This window comes from Lipotes vexillifer, unplaced genomic scaffold, assembly GCF_000442215.2.
Source record: "Lipotes vexillifer unplaced genomic scaffold, Lipotes_vexillifer_v1.1 scaffold469, whole genome shotgun sequence".
In the NCBI taxonomy this organism is placed as follows: domain Eukaryota; kingdom Metazoa; phylum Chordata; class Mammalia; order Artiodactyla; family Lipotidae; genus Lipotes; species Lipotes vexillifer.
The window spans coordinates 2,447,911-2,464,469 of record NW_006788006.1 but is presented as its reverse complement, the minus strand read 5'-3'; the positions used below and the strand labels follow the sequence as shown (position 1 = coordinate 2,464,469).

The window sequence follows — 16,559 nt, the reverse complement described above, 5'->3', positions numbered from 1 at the left end:
CCCGACACACACACCTTGCCTCTCCTGCCCCAGGGCCTGGAATTAGCACTCCTAGTGTCACCCAACTCTGTGACCTTGGATGATCTGAAAGAGGGGGGTATTAAGTGCAGCATCCTGCCAGGAATCGTGCCCCCCTCTCCCACCTTCCCAGCCTCCCTTGCAGTCACGTGAGGAGACCTGCCAGCCGGCCGCCACTTCCTGGTCCTTAAAACTTTCCAGGCTGGCAGGAAGTGGATGGCCAAAGTGATCCTGAAGCCATGTAGGGACACTGGCAGACCTTCTGCCCGCTGCCCACTGCATGTCACCCTGCCTGGCTCAGTTCTATGAGCAGAAAGGCCTAATGGGTTTCTGCTGCTGCACACGGTTGGGTGTATTTGTTAGAGCGGCAGCCTCTGCTGGTACAGCCAGAGTGTGCTCTGGGGCTGTCCATTCAACAGATGTGCGTGGTGGGGACTGTGCCTTGTCCTCAGGTGCTGGGCACCCAGCAGCGAGAGACAGAAAGAACCCCTACCCCTAGGGCGATGTATTATTCTTCGCATTCTCTGTCCCTGACTTTGGATGGGAAGGGCTTAATAAGGGAGAAGGAGGGTCCTGAGAGGACAGAGTGGAGATAATACTTGTTAATCATAAAAGCATCCGTTTGCAGAGTGCCTGCTGCACGGGGAAGGGGTGCTGTGCTGAGCTCATGATGTTGGGTGATTAGAACAAACCTAATAAGTTGTTAACCCCATTTACAGATAAGGAAACGAAGACCCAAGGAGTCTGAGTGACTTGCCCAGTAGGAGATCAGCACCCCATTTCTGGCCCTGGATCCCCCAGAGCCCTGCTCTCCCCTGCCACCTCCACTGCTACAAACTGAGGCTCAGAAAGGCTGAGGTGCTTGCCCAGGGCAACACAGTCACACTGTGAATTTGAACTCAGGGGCGACGGTCACATGACTGCGCAAGCCAGAAGCAAGCATCCGAGTGCCCTGGCCAAACTGCCCACCACAATCCAGGCTGTTCTTTGGGGACACGGGGCTGGCGAGGCATAGGTAGCAGCGATCCCTGAGCCCCGAGGCCTGCCCGGGCCGCCCCGCCCGCGCCCACCTTCCCGTCCATGTTGGCGATGCTGCAGTTGCACTCGGTGGCTCCGTAGAACTCGCCGACCTGGCGCACGCCGAAGCGCTCCGTGAACTCCTCCCAGATGGCTGGCCGCAGCCCGTTGCCCACCGCCAGGCGCACGCGGTGCCGCCCTTCTGCCTCGCTCACCGGCTGTTTCAGCAGGTAGCGGCAGATCTCCCCAATGTACTGGACCACCTAGGTGAGTGGGAAGTGAGCAGTGGGCGCCTGCGCTGGAGCAGAGAGGAGCCGGCTGGGGGTGGAGGCTGCCGCGGGCCAGAGACCGCCAGACCCAGCGACCTGCCCCACTCCAAGCTGGGCGCTAGGAACAAAACGGCCTTAAAGATAATAATAGCAAGGAAACAGACCAGGCCTATCCATTTCCTCAATCCCCAATGCTCCTTCCATCTGAGTGGATGCATCGTGTCCCCCATGCCCCTCCAGCGGTCCCTCTATCCCCTCCGCTGCTTTCTGGGGACACCACGTGTGGTGCACGCAGGCAGGAAGGTGAGCCGTGGCGTTGACACTCCACAGGGCAACCCTTAGCCCAGAGGCGATGTGCTCTACACTGTCCCCCAGAGCCCCAACCATCTGAGCTCAGGGTGCCCACAGTCCTGATCCTGGAGTGGGACCACTCTCAGGTGCATGCTCTTTGCTGCCTCCCTTAAGTCACAGCAGGGACCCGGCCCCAGTTGCCCATGGAGTCACCTACTCACTGCCTGCCCACCCCCCCCGCACCGCCCCCAGGGCTCCTTCTCTCCCTGTCTCTCCCTGGCTCTCCCTGGCTCCACCCCCTGGGGTCAAGTCCCAGACACCCCAGGTGCCCTTGAGTCCTCATCTCCAGGACGGCTTCTTAATGATACCCTCCCCATTTTACAGATGGAGAAACTGAGTTTCACTGACAGTAAGTAACCACCAAGGCTGATAATGTGGTAAAATTTGATATGTATCTGGGCATCCTGGCTCCAGAGTCTCAACAAAGCAGTTACATGTTCAGAATTATCCACCACGGCAATCAGTACAGCTTCAAAGTACTCACTAGACGAAGTACAAAATCCGACCTGTGATCAACTCCATCTGACCCTGCCGCCCTCACTGCCCCCTGTCCCTCTGACTCCTATGCTCACTCGGCTCTGCCACATGGGCCTCCTCCTCAGGGTCTTTGCACATACTGTGCCCTCTGCCTAGGAAAATCTTCCCCCAGATGCACCTGGGTCCTCAGGTCTTGGCTCAAATGTCACCGTGACTGAGAGGTATTCCTTGAGCAGGACTTAATAAGTATCTGATAAATACAAGTGCACTGAGCACTCACTACCAGCCAAGCAGAGAGCTCATCTGTTTAATCTTCCTGAGACTCCATGTTGGAGAGGAAGGTACTGAGACCCAGAGAGGGGACACAGGTGGCCCAAGATCACCCACTGCTGACCAGGAAGCAGGCCCCAGGCAAGGCAAGATCAGAGACCCTGATGGTTTCTCTCCCTCTGCCCCCAGGCTCCCTCATGTGCTTTGGGTGTGGCCCAGCCCACCCCATCTCCGGGACAGAACAAGTCATACAGCCTGGCCAATCAGTCCAGTCCATCCCCAGACACTGATTGGTTCAAGGATACACTTGTGACCACAGTTAAGCCAATGAGAATCAGCCCTGAGACTTTTAATGGACTGGTGGGAAGACAGGCTCTTTCTCAACTAGAACTGCGGGAAACACTCCTGGAGAAGCAGGGCTGGGGAGAAAGCCACCCACTAAGGAAAGAAGAAAACAAAAGAAAGAGGAAAACGAGAGAGAGAGAGAGAGAGAGAGAGAGAGAGAGAGAGAGAGAGAGAGAGAGAGAGGGAGAGAGCCCCTCCTTGATCAAGGTGTGTCTGAAGCTGTCCACCATGTGGCCTCCTCGGTTCCATAAGCTAATAAATCCCTTTCCTCAAGAAAGCCAGAATTTAGGTTAGGGCTGGGTTTAGGGTTTTGGTTTTACCTGTCAACTGACAAAGTCCTGCCTAAATACATAGCTGCCCTCCAGACCATCACAGGTAGACACAGCCACACTCTGAGCAGCTCGCAGATGTCCTCTTCAGAAACCAGGCTGGGGAAGGGACAACACAGCCACAGTTGAGGCAGCTGAAGGTTTCAATGACCCTGTGGCCCTGAGGCCACATCTACATACTGAGAGCCAAACAGCTGATCTTTACTCTGGCCTGGACCCTCGGACAGACCCAGGGCTGAAGGGAAGACAACTCAGGTCAGCTCAGAGAGGCAGACACCAGGTGCCCCAGCCGAGACCTCCTGCCTGCAGGGCAGCACCTGGACAGAAGCTGGCAGTGAATTGTCAACCTGGGACCCCCACTACAACTCCCGAGTCAGGGTGACCTCGTACACCAAATGTACACGCCCAAGTGGGTATGGGGAGACACAGGAACTATACACCCATGGATGGATGATGGGTTGACTTACCTATCGCCTGCCCATCTGCTTTATGCGCTAAAAAAGGGGAGTTCTAGATTACAGCCTGCTGCCTCCCACGAGGATAGCTGGGCAGTTGATCTGGGCCATGCCCACTGCTGCAAATAAAACAGCCACGCAGTTTCCCCCATCCTACAGCCAGCCATGAGATGGGATTTCTAAACCCAAACGCACGCTCTTAAGTCTTTTTGGCATCCCTGTTAAACTGGACCTTTGAGGATTCCATCCTCTACTCCTTAAAGAGCCCCTCAGTGCCTTCTCTTGGTCACAGAAATAGCCCTTCAAGGAAACAGAATGGAATTTCAGGGGCCCGGAGACAGTGAACAAAGCCCGATGCAACACAGCATATCAAAGACAAAGAGGGACCGCCAGACACCACAGGCCTCCCAGTGGAGGACATGACATCACCCACAGGGAACCCTTGCCAAAAAAGTAGAACTTGAAGCGATCAAATATCTAGATCAGTGGTTCTCAACCACAGTCAAGACACCTGACAATGTCTGGAAATGTTTTTAATTATCACAGTTGGGAGGTGGGGTGCTAGTGGCATCCAGTGATTTTAGGCCAGAAATGCTGTTAAATAACCTACAGTGCACAGGACAGCCCTCACCACAGAGAATGATGCAGCTCCAAATATCCACACTGCTGTGGTTGAGAGATGCTGTGCTTCCACTCTGGAGAACAGTATAGAGATTCCTCAAAAACCTAAAAATAGAGTTACCACATGCTCCTGCAGTCCAACTCCTGGGCATATATCTGGACAAAACTCTTCACTTGAAAAGATACATGCACCCCAATGTTCATAGCAGCACTATTTACAGTAGCCAAAACATGGAAGCAACCTAAACGTCCACTGACAGAGGGATGGATAAAGAAGATGTGGTACGTATATGTACAATGGAATATTACTCAGCCATAAAAAAGAATGAAATAACGCCATTTACAGCAACGTGGACTGACCTAGAGATTATCACATAAAATGAAGTAAGTCAAACAGAGAAAGACAAGTATAAGATATCACGTCTATGTGGAATCTTTAAAAATGATAGAAATGGGGCTTCCCTGGTGGCGCAGTGGTTGAGAGTCCGCCTGCTGATGCAGGGGACGTGGGTTCGTGCCCCGGTCCGGGAAGATCCCACATGCCGCAGAGCGGCTGGGCCCGTGAGCCATGGCCGCTGAGCCCGCGCGTCCGGAGCCTCTGCTCCGCGGCGGGAGAGGCCACAACTGTGAGAGGCTCACGTACCGAAAAAAGAAAAAAAAATGATAGAAATGAACTTGTTTATGAAACAGAAATAGACTCACAAACTTAAGGTTACCAAAGGGGATGGGTGGGAGATTAGGAGTCTGGGATTAACATATATACACTACTATATATAAAATAAACAACAGGACCTACTGTACAGCACAGGGAACTATATTCAATATCTTGTAATAATCTATAATGGAAAATGGAAAATAATCTGAAAAAATATATATATATAATGTTTATATATATATATATATAACGGAATCACTTTGCCGTATACCTGAAACTAACACATTGTATAAATTAACTATATGTCAATTTTAAAAAGTAGTTAAAAAAACAAACAAACAAAAAAAACCGCCACGCTTGACCCTACTCCCAAGCTACAGGAAGTGCCAGGGAGAGAGAAGCATGTCAAAGGACCTCCCAGCAATACCCAGACTGGGAAAACACTACAGGCCAAACTTCATTTCTTCGATAAATAAATTACAAGGAGGGGTGGGAGGGGAATGAGGGAGAGACAAGGGGCACCTACAGATGAAAGGATTCTTATAAGAAACATCAACTAGTTGCAGTGTGTGGGTCTTACCTAAAAACTGATTTTTTAAAAAAATACAAAAACAAAAAATCCCCATATTTTGACATGGTAAAACACTGCGGATCAGGCCATTGTCCGGACTCCTGATAATTGAGAAATCACTGGCACTTTTTGGCTGTGATAATGATACTGAGGTTATGTGTTTGTGGCGTTTTTTCCTTCCTTTTTACTCTTTCTTTTATTGGGGTAAAATACACACAATATAAAATTTACCATTTAGCCATTTCTTTTCCATCTTAGCCATTTTTAAGTGTACAGTTCAGTGTATTAAATACATTCACATTGTTGAGCAGCCATCACCACTATCCATCCCCATAATTTTTTTTTTTTTTTTTTGGGGGGCCACACCATGCGACTTCTGAGATTTTAGTTCCGTGACCAGGGATAGAACCCGGTCCCTCAGCAGTGAGAGTGCCGGGTCTTAACCACTGGACTGCCAGGGAATTCCCCCCCAAAAATATTTTTACCTTGTAAATCTGAAACTCTATACCCAGTAAACACTAACTCCCCATTCCCCCCTCCCCTGGCCTTGGCAACTACCATCCTACTTTCTGTCTATGATTTTAGCTACTGTGAGTACCCAATATAAGTGGAATCATGCAGTATTTGTCTTTTTGCGATTGGCTTATTTCATTCAGCATAATGTCCTCAATGGTCATCCATGTTGTAGCCTGTGTCAGAACTTCCTTCCTTTTTAAGGCTGAATAATATTCCACTGTAGGGATGAACCACATTTTGCTTATCCATTCATTCTGTTGATGAACACTTGGATTGCTTCCATGTTTTATTTATTGTGAATAATCTGCTATGAACATGGGTGTACAAATATCTCTTTGAGACCCCGCTTTCAAATCTTTTGTTTCATTTTTTTTTAATTAATTAATTTATTTATTTTTGGCTGTGTTGGGTCTTCGTTGCTGTGTGGGGGCTTTCTCTAGTTGCGGTGAGCGGGGGCTACTCTTTGTTGCAGTGCACGGGCTCCTCATTGCGGTGGCTTCTCTTGTTGTGGAGCACAGGCTCTAGGCATGTGGGCTTCAGTAGTTGTGGCACGCAGGTTCAGTAGCTGTGGCTCCCGGGCTCTAGAGCGCAGGCTCAGTAGTTGTGGTGCACGGGCTTAGTTGCCCCATGGCATGTGGGATCTTCCCGAACCAGGGATCGAACCCAAGTCCCCTGCATTGGCAGGCGGATTCTTAACCACTGCGCCACCAGGGAAGTCCCAAATCTTTTGTTTTAAAAACAGCCCTCACCAGACACAAAAGGCCACACAGAGATCCCATTTATAAGAAATGTCCAGAACAGGCAAACCCATAGAGACAGAAAGCAGATTCATGGTTGCCAGGGGCTGGGGGAAGGGGACTGGGGAATGACTGCCAGTGGGAACAGCATGTTCTTTTGGGGGTGATGGAAATGTTCTGGAACTACATAGAGGTGGTGACTGTACAACACTGTAAATGGACTAAGTGCCACTGAAGTGTCCACTTTAAAACAGCTAATCTTGGGGACTTCCCTGGCGATCCAGTGGTTAATACTCCGGCCTTCCACTGCAGCAGGCACGGGTTCCATCCCCGGCTGGAGAACTAAGATCCCGCATGCCGTGAGGCGTGGCCAAAAAATAAATAAATAAATAAATAAATAAATAAATAAATAAATAAAACTAAATAGTTCAAAAATTGAAAACAAACAAAAAAAGCTAATCTTACGTGAATTTCACCTCAATTGAAAAAAGAAAAAGACCAATCCTCAGCTTTCAGAGGTTTTACTGACATATCTATGCAGGAAACACGCTGCTATCTGGGGCTGCTTCACAACAACACAGAAGGAGGGATGTGCTGGGGGCGTGGAGGGGGCAGGATAGGGTATCTGATGTCCTCTGGAGCCGAGTGATGGATACCTGGGAATCCCCTAAACTTTTCTGTCCACATTTATGTATATTTGCAACTCTCAAGAGTTAAGTTAATAAACGGACTGTCTTCTATTTCAAGATTCAGATTAGCAGTTTTCCCCAGACCACCCCCCACCACCCCAAGCAGAACATAAAATCCTCAAAATCACAGCAGGGCAGAGTCATGGCCCCGAGGGATCCCCCAGGATGCCCGGCCCAGAGCCCCCACCCTGTCCAGCTGTGTGATCTGGGCAAGTGGCTGACCGTCTCTGGGCCCCACCTGTTCAAGGTGGGGTCAGCACCTGCCAATTTGCCAGTCCCTGGACACACCCCCTTCCCTCCCCTCCTCACTCCTCCTTCCACCTGGAGGAAGGTACTAGGCACCTGTATTTCCACCCCCATCACAGCACTGAAATCCTCGGCCTGCTCTCCTCTCACTGTGGAGGGGAGAGGAGAGGAAGGGACTTGTCTTAACCCCTACCTGCTCTGCAGGACAGTGGATGTCCTCCACCTGGCTTCATGCTTATCCCACCGGGAAGCCCTGAGCTTTGTAGCCTTAACCAGCCCAGCGCGGTGACTGCACCCATTTCCCTGCAGCCACCAGCAGGGAAGACCTTCGGGGCACAGGGAGTAGGGAAGGCAGCACCTTAAGGATCTCAGGCAGTCTGTGTCCAATCCTAGCTGCATTAAAAAGCCTCAGTTTCTCCACCTGAAAAATGGGTATGAGGCCTTTCCCGCTCCCAAGCAGCTGTGAGGTCCCAATGAGTTTACATGTTGAAGGTTTAGCCTCGGGCTGGGCCTTGAGCACAGAAGCACTGACTGCCCCCTCCCAGCCCCACCGAGTCCCTGGGAGGCAGCCATTCAGAGCCATATACTTGGGAGGGTGGGCGGAGGGCTGGAGGTGTGAGAGGGGGCGGGGCCTGACCGTGCAGTTGTACTTGACGCAGTCATCCCAGAAGCGGCTGGCTGAAAACTTCTTGCGGAGGACCACAGTCAGCCCGTAGATGAGACACTGACCCACGCCAATGATGTTCCCTGCAGAGAGTGGACTCGATGAGGGGGTCCCCAATCCCCCGCCCCCTCCCCCGCCCAAGCTTCCCTGTGGTACCTGCCGAGTGGTACAGGGGCAGACAGTCGTAGAGCACATCTGCCGCCTGCATGCTGTAGGAGTGGTGGGTAAATGCCGCTATGCGGTAGTACCTGCAGGGGCAGGGAGTGCAGGGGCTGGGACCCACACCCCCGAAAAAAGCATGGCGTGGGGGGAGCGAGCTGCGTACTGGGGCAGAGCCAGCCCAGCTCACAGGGGCCTATAGGCTGGCAGGAGAGGAACATGCATCAAAGAAAGAAAATGGTGCTTGCTGCCACGAGGGATATAATAGAGCAAAGGGATAGAGAGAGGCTGAAGGGGACAAAGCCAGGGAGTGTGGGGTAACCTGCCTGGGGAGGTGACACATGAGCTAAGGCCCGGCCAGAAGGAGCTGTAGGGTGAGCTAGGGAAGGGCACCCAGGTGAAGCGCAGAGCATATGCAAAGGTCCGGGGGCCAGAAGGAGTCTGGCAGGTTTGAGGAAGTGTGAGGGGTCGAGGAGGGAGCGAGCGAGAGGTGGAGAGGAGGAAAATGACATCAGAGAAGTGACGGGTGCCACACAACACAAATACGGCTTTTATTCTGAGGGCCAGGGAGGGTCCAGGGAGGTTTGGCACAGAGGAGGTCTGATTTAGGATTTTAAACCTTGCTATGGTCACTGATGAGAAGGGGGCTGTTGGGGGCAGGAGTGGGGACAGGAGGAGACTGAGGAGGGGCAGAGGGCAGCACGGTGTCCTGAGATGGGCTGTGGGTTGTACCCAGGTGGGATCAAGATGCCCACAAGGCCCCGAAAGGAGCTGGAGGTTGCGGGGATCAGGCCGTAGAGAGGACCTGGACTGGCTTTCCCACGCTGGGGGCAACGCCCACGGGCCCCTCACCTGCTGTGTACGACGATGGCGGCCTTGGGCAGCCCCGTGGTCCCCGATGTGTAGATGTAGAAGAGTCGATCTAAGAGAGATGTGGGTGTCGGGGACCGGAGGCTGGCGGGAGGGGGACGAGCGGACTGGGGGGCACCGGCAGGGGGGTCCCACCTGGACTCACCATCCATGCCCTTGCCAGGGGGCTGGGCTAGGGGGGCTGTGGAGGCCTCCTTCAGCAGCGGGTCCAGGAGCTGGGTGTCCGGCAAGACACCCTCGGGCCCCATGTCTCCAGAACAGAACTTGACCAGGCTCTTGCCCAGCTGTCCACTCACCTCAGCCACCACTGCGGCCCAAAACATACGTCACGGTCAAGGATGGGCAGCATCATCTCCCTGCCCTGGGCGGCCCCAGGCCCCCACCGAGATGCTGCCCACACCCGGCCTCACCCGCTGCCAGCTCCCGTCCGAAGACCAGGGCCTTGGCGCCCGAGGTGCCCAGGCAGAAGATCAGGGGCTCCCGCCGCAGGTTAACATTGAGCAGCGCAGCCTCCATGCCTGCCTTGGCCAGACCCAGCCACAGCCCCACAAACTCGGGCCGGCCCTCCAGGAAGATGGCCACCACGTCCCCTGGCGTGTAGCCCAGATGGCAGAATAGGTTGGCCACGGCATTGGAGTAGGCGTCCAGCTGCGCGAAGGTCCAGCACACACCGCTGCCCGCGTCCACCAGCGCCAGGTGCTCAGGCTGCCGCCGTACCACCTCCTGGAAGATCTGCGGGATGGTGTGGCGGGCGCGCTGGTGCCACCGCAGCTCCAGGCGCACGCGCATCAGCACGAAGAGGCCGCTGGGAGGGGGGACGAGGGGACGGTGTCACTGAGTGTCCTGCCCGGCTTCCAGGAGACCACCCCAAGCCTCAGCATCCCCACGTGGAGAAAGCGGAGGAAAGGGTCCCTGTATTCCCAAGGGTGGCAAGTGTTCAATAAGAACCCTCGGGTTGCTGGGTCTCTTGGAGAAACTAAGGGCAAAGGGCCATTTACCAGTCAGCCCAGAAGTAGGCAGATTCTCACAGCTGGCCAGGCCATGCAGTATAAATCAGAGTCACCCTGTCCTCCTCCGCCACAGCTTGCTTGGTGACCCTGAGGGAGCCAGGCCCAGTCCTATCCTTGTTTTTCTCTCCTGGGGCAGCCCAAGTGCCCCATACTGACCCCCCACTGCCTCCAGCTTGGACTCCTCACGCCTCGCCTGCCTCAACCGGACCCCGGGGTCCACCCCCTGAGCTGAGGGGCTGTTCCACTCCCAAGTTACTCAGTGGCACTAGGCACAGGTGGCTGAGCCATCCAGCACGTGTGCCCCCACCCAGGGGAGGAGGTGCCTCTGCCCCAGGTGAGGCCAGAAGACAGGCTAGCGAGAGGCCCTGATGGCAGGTGTCTTGTTCCTCTGTCTTCACCTGCTAGTAGAGACAAGGGGATCAGAGGCCCCAGGGGAAGAAAGAACCCCAGTAGAAGGAGCCAGGTTCCTGAATGACCCTGTGGAGATGAGCAGCCATCACTGATGATGCCAGGCTGTCAGATGAGTGAGACATGAACTTGTTTGTGTTGTTTTAAGCAAACAGAAATGGCTTTAGATCACAGAACCAAGAAAGCTAGAATTTCTCAGTGCAGGAGCTCAAGAAACAAGTGGTCTTCTGGCTTTACCTGGCTCTCTGCCCTGCCACCTGACTCTGAGAAGTAACTTTGTGCTGGGTTAAGCCACTGTCAAGTGGGGACCTGTTTGTTACAGCAGCTTGCTCTGCCCTGACCGAGACAGGTGGTCCTCACTCTACCCCCAGGAAGGTTACCTGGGTGTGGTTCCCCAAATCCTAAATGAACACTTAGAACAGGTGCATTTTATTATATGTAAATTATACCTCAAAAAGAACCCATGAAGACAGAGCAGATTGGTGGTTACTAGGAGCTGGGGGAGGGGGAATGGGGAGTAACTGCTAATGGGGACAGGGTTTCCTTTTGGGGTGATGGAAATGTTCTGGAGCTAGACAGAGCTGATGGTTGCACAACACTGTGAATGTACTCAGTGTCGCTAATGGTAAATTTTATATGTGTTTTACTACAATAAAAATGAATGAATGAATAAAACTCATGAAGACTGTCTGTGGCAAGGTTAAAAACAGGAGTCCTTACCTTCCAGATGTACACTCTGGAAAACTAACAGATAGAAAGATGTGCCACTGAGATTCACACACAGGAGGAAGTGGGTGGAGATGAGGAAACAATCATATTAAGATCACGGAAGCTGGGGGATGGGCACATGGGTTTATTACATTATTCTCTCTACTTCTGTAAGCTTGAAATTTTCCATAGTAAAATGTTTTTAACACAGATTTTAAAAAAATAAAATAAAATAATAAATTTTAAAAATAAAAAATATTTGGGCTTCCCTGGTGGCGCAGTGGTTGAGAGTCCGCCTGCCGATGCAGGGGACACGGGTTCGTACCCCGGTCCGAGAGGATCCCACATGCCGCGGAGCGGCTGGGCCCGTGAGCCATGGCCGCTAGGCCTGCGTGTCCGGAGCCTGTGCTCCGCAATGGGAGAGGCCACAACAGGGAGAGGCCCACTTACCACAAAAAAAAAAAGGAGAGGCCCGTGTACCACAAAAAAAAAAAAAAAAAAAATTTAATAAAAATGTAATTAAATTTTTTAATTTAAAAAATTTTTTAATAAAATTCTTTTTATTTTTTAATTGTTTTGGCCACGCCATGCAGCTTGCAGGATCTTAGCTCCCTGACCAGGGATTGGAATGGGCCCCCTGCAGTGGAAGTGTGGCATCCTAACTACTGGACCACCCAGGGAATTCCCTAAATTTTTAAAAAATTTTTTAGAAATCAAAAATCAAAAAAGTTTTTTTAAATAATGTTTTAACCCTCCAAAGGCTCCCACTGTTTTTTCAATCAAATGCCTTCCCTGTGGCCTGTGAGGTCCAGCACGGCCCAGCCCCATGCATCTGGCCACCTCATCACCCTCCATTGCCCCAGCTTGCTCTTGCCTCCTTCCCTGATCTTCAGCAGGGCAGAGGTTCCTGCCCCAGGGCCTTGGCCCAGCTCCCACTGCCTGGAATACTCTGCACCAGGCCCCTCATCTCGGCTCCTTCTCATCCTTCACCTCTCAGCTCCAATGACACCTGCTCAGAGGGGTCCTCCCAGTCCTGCCCAGCTTGGATCAGTATGGCTATTTTAAAATATCCCTGCAAACCCTTTGACAGTCCTCCCTTCGAAAGGTGGGTTCTATTTCCCACCCGCTCGAGTGTGGGCAGACTGAGGGACTTGCTTCTAAGGAAGAGAATGTAGGAGAAGTGATGCTATGTGACTTCTGAGCCCAGTGCACAAAGACAGCACACCTTCTTCCCAGCACGCAGGAGCCCTCATGCCCTCTAGCTTTCCCTCTCTCTCAGGACACTGGCCCTGGGAACCCAGCACAGAGCTGTAAGGAAGCCTAGACATAGGAGATGATAATGATCATTTTTTAAGCCCCTAGTTAAAGGGGTAATTTGTTACACAGCCATAGGTAACTGATACATTCCCAGCACCCACACCCCCCCACCACCATCGTTTTATTCCTTCAAAGTGATCATCACAATCTAAAACTGCCATCTTCCTTTGTGGGTTTCCCGAATTCTTTGTCTTTTTCCATGAGTGCAGGCACCCTGTCTTTCTGTCTATTGTGTCCAGGGCTGTAGTCCCAGCACTAGAAACAGGGCCTAGAATGTAAGGACGATGCTGGTGTCCCACAGGCTGGCTCAAATGCAGCCCAGTCTCTTCTGCCTGTGTGACTGCAGTTGTTGAAGAGTGTCTCCAAAAATTCATGTACACCCAGAACCTCAGATTATGACCTTATTTGGAAACAGGGCCTTTGCAGATATAATTAAGGTAAGTATGAGATGAGGTCATCCTGATTGCCTAGGTGGGCCCTAAATCCAATAACAGGTATCTCTACGAGAAGAGAGAGGGACTTCCCTGGCAGTCCAGTGGTTAAGACACTGCACTTCCACTGCAGGGGTCGTGGGTTCAATCCCTGGTCGGGGAACTAAGATCCTGCATGCTGCACAGTACAGCCAAAAAAGTAAAAAAAAAAGAAGAAGAGAGAACACAAAGACACAAGGGAGAAGGCTCTGAGGAGACAGAGGCAGAGACTGGAGTGATGCAGCCACAAGCCAAGCCAAGGACGCTTGGACCCCCCAGAAGCTGATTTTGGGCTTCTGGTCTCCAGAACTTTGAGACAACAAACTCCTTTTGTTTTAAGCTGCCAAGATTGTGGTAATTTGTTACGGCAGCCCTAGGACACTCATACAGTGGGCATGGGTGGGTACATCCCTCTCTGGGCCTCCTGGTTAATGGGGACAATAAGATCCCATGCCTTCCAGGTCATTAGGGGATAAAAGAGATGGATGGAGACTTCTAAGGACAGGGCCTGGCGTGTCCTACATTCTCAATAAACTCTGTTGCTATCCTCTCCCCAGGGAGGTATGCACTGTCAGTAAGAAAACAGAATTGAATTAGCATTTTATCTGCCCAGCAACTTGACTCATACCTACCCTGTAAGGAAGAAAGAGGAACAAGCAAGTTCCAAGAGCGGGGGCCAGCCCAGGAGGTCCCCTGGGAGTAATGGTCCAGGGGAGGAGGCAGGACATGATCTGAGGGCCTAGTGCAAACACTGATTCCTCAAGTGTCTGTCCCGGAGCTCTGAGCCCCAGCAGAGCCCAGAAGAAAGAAAAAGTGCCCTTGAGTCAATGGCCTTGGTTCAGATCCTACTCCACCGCTTACCAGCTATGACACCTGGGCAGACCCTGCCCTCTCTGGGCCTCAGTTTCCTTACTTGGAATATCAGGAGACTGAACATAACAAGCTCCAAGTGTTCTCCAGCTCAGCAAAGTGTAGGTACTGCCATTGTCCTATTTACAAAGAGGAAGCAGGGCCCAGGACAGCAGTGCATCTGTAAATGGGGGAACAGTGCAATTCTCGGCCTAATACCTGTCAAATGTATTAAGTGCCCAACCAAGAAGAAGCATTGAAAAAGAGGGACTCATCGTTACTCTGCCCAGGAGGGTCGGGTCCTGCCTCTGGGCTTTGCACCTGCTGTTCCCTCTGCCTGGAGAACTCCTCCGTCCCCCAGGTCTTTGCACGGTTGGCTCCTTCTCATCTGACCACCTGTGCTGGGTGCCCCATACCTACCACCCTGGCTGCAGTAGTCATGCACTATCCTTGCCTCTCCCCGACGTGCTGTATTCTTCTTGTCACTTTCTGATGTTTAAATTATTTCCTCATTTCCTTCTGGAGCATCCTTCTCCCTCATTAGGCTGTGGGCTCCACAGGACAGGAAAAGCATCATCTGGTGCGTTCATGGCGTGTCATGGTGACCATGGCATCCCCGAAGCCCAGACAGGGTGTGGGGCACAGGAGGTCCTCAAGGATGGGTAGAACAAATGACTTTCTCCAACGCAGACTAGCTGCAATCCGGTTATCTCACAAGCACGGCCAAGACCCCACCGTCACAAGCCTGAAACGGTGCAGTCACCTCCCCCTGGTCTCCCGCCTCCACCCTGGGCCAGGCCCCATTCTCTGTGTAGTGGGGTCAATGGTGGCCCCAAAAAGATACATCCAAGTCCTGATCCTCCGAACTTGTGAATGAGCCCTTATGTGGAAAAAGGGTCTTTGCAGATGTAATTAAGTTGAGGATCTTCAAATGAGATCATCCTGGATTTAGGATGGGCCCTAAATCCAATGACAAGTGTCCTTCTAAGAGACAGGAGAGGAGACACAGACATAGAGAAGGCCATCCGAAGACGGAGGCAGAGATTGGGCTGAGTGATGCAACCACAAGCCAGGGAACTGCCAAGGATTGCTGGAAGCCGCCAGAAGCCAGGAGAGAGGCATGGAACAGATTCTCCCTCGGAGCCTCCAGAAGGAACCAACCCTGCCCACACCTTGATTTCAGACTTCAGGCCTCTACAACTATGGCAGAATAAATTTCTGTTGTTTTAAGTCCCCCAGTTTGTGCTTCGTTGTTATGACAGCCACAAGAAACTAACACACTCTGCTTCATCTCCAACCTTCGTCTATCTTCCTTACCACTCTCACCCCAGTGCCCCATTCAAGGGGGCAGAGGGGGTGTGTCTCCATTCCCACTGCCTGGGAACAAGTGCATTTCCTGCCTGACTGCCCCAAACCCTCCTCACCAAGCCACCCTCTTCCTCCATGCAGGTCAGCCTAGCTGTGCTGCTTCCCTGCTCAGAACACTTCCCTGGGAACATAAGACTGTCTTCTGCTCAGTGTTCAAAGCTCTGGAAATCTGGCTCTAACTCCAACACTGCCCAACTCATAGACCTCCCGCCATCACAGTAGCCCCTTTCACACCCCCTGCAACATGGGGCCTGGTAGTCCCATGTTCACTTTCTCCTATCAGCATGTGATGGCTGGAGCCACAGCAGCCAATATGAGACCATGAGGGTAACCAACTGTAGATGCCAAGCCTTTGAAGCAAGGATGCCAGAGCAGAAAGGCAGAAGGAACTTGGGCCAATAATAACATGCTGAACACAAACTGATCAGCCTGAAGCCACCTCATGTCCCAATACCCCATTGCACATGGCCAGAAATGTGCTTCACTGTTGATGCCACTTCTAGTTGGGATTCCCACTACTTGCAGCTGAAGGCTCCTCATGGAGAAACACCTCCCCAGAGGAGCTGATCCACAAGTCCAGCACACCTCCACAAAGTACCACCACATGCTGGACATCAAGACAGGAATGGGGACACAGGTGACCAAGGTAGGCGTGATCCCTGCCGCTGTGGGTTTACAGTCAATAATCAAGGAGAAAGCAAACAAAAACAATGACAGTTTTATACATTTCCTAAGAAAAAAGCAACAGGATGATGTGATCAAGCACGACCAGGACAGACTTCACCCGCGGGGCAGGGGAGCCTTGTCTGAGGAAGCAACATTTGCCCTGAACTTTGAAGGCTGAGGAGGAGCCAGCCACGGGTAAAGCTCGAGGGGAAGTATTCCAGGTGGAGGGCACCACGAGTGCAAAGACCTGGAGGCAGGGATGAGATCGGCGGGTTTACAGAGAGCAAAGGCCGGCGGGATGAGAGTGAGTGAAGCAGAGAGGAGGAGCGGACAAGGCCGGGAATGTCTCCCCATGGCTCTGAATCACTCCGCCAACTGGTATACTGAGTTTGACACATTAAAGTCACACGGGGGAATGACGGCGCATTATTCATTTGCAGCTTCCAGCGAGCAAAAGATGGGAAAGAGACCAAACATCCTGCAGGAAGCGCGGGGGGAGGTGGA

The 16,559-nt window shown here is 52.1% G+C and overlaps 1 protein-coding gene across 1 annotated transcript in view; it reads right to left on the bottom strand.

Moving 5' to 3' along the window:
* SLC27A1 (solute carrier family 27 member 1) overlaps positions 1–16,559 on the bottom strand; it is a 27,267-nt gene that overhangs the window by 2,746 nt on the left and 7,962 nt on the right. The window contains exons 2-7 of the mRNA XM_007461020.1: positions 9,670–10,064; positions 9,405–9,566; positions 9,242–9,311; positions 8,387–8,478; positions 8,204–8,313; positions 1,089–1,298 (exon numbers count right to left, since the gene is read on the bottom strand). Of these exons, the coding sequence (XP_007461082.1) occupies positions 1,089–1,298; positions 8,204–8,313; positions 8,387–8,478; positions 9,242–9,311; positions 9,405–9,566; positions 9,670–10,064 (1,039 nt within the window). The remainder of the gene's footprint in view (positions 1–1,088; positions 1,299–8,203; positions 8,314–8,386; positions 8,479–9,241; positions 9,312–9,404; positions 9,567–9,669; positions 10,065–16,559) is intronic.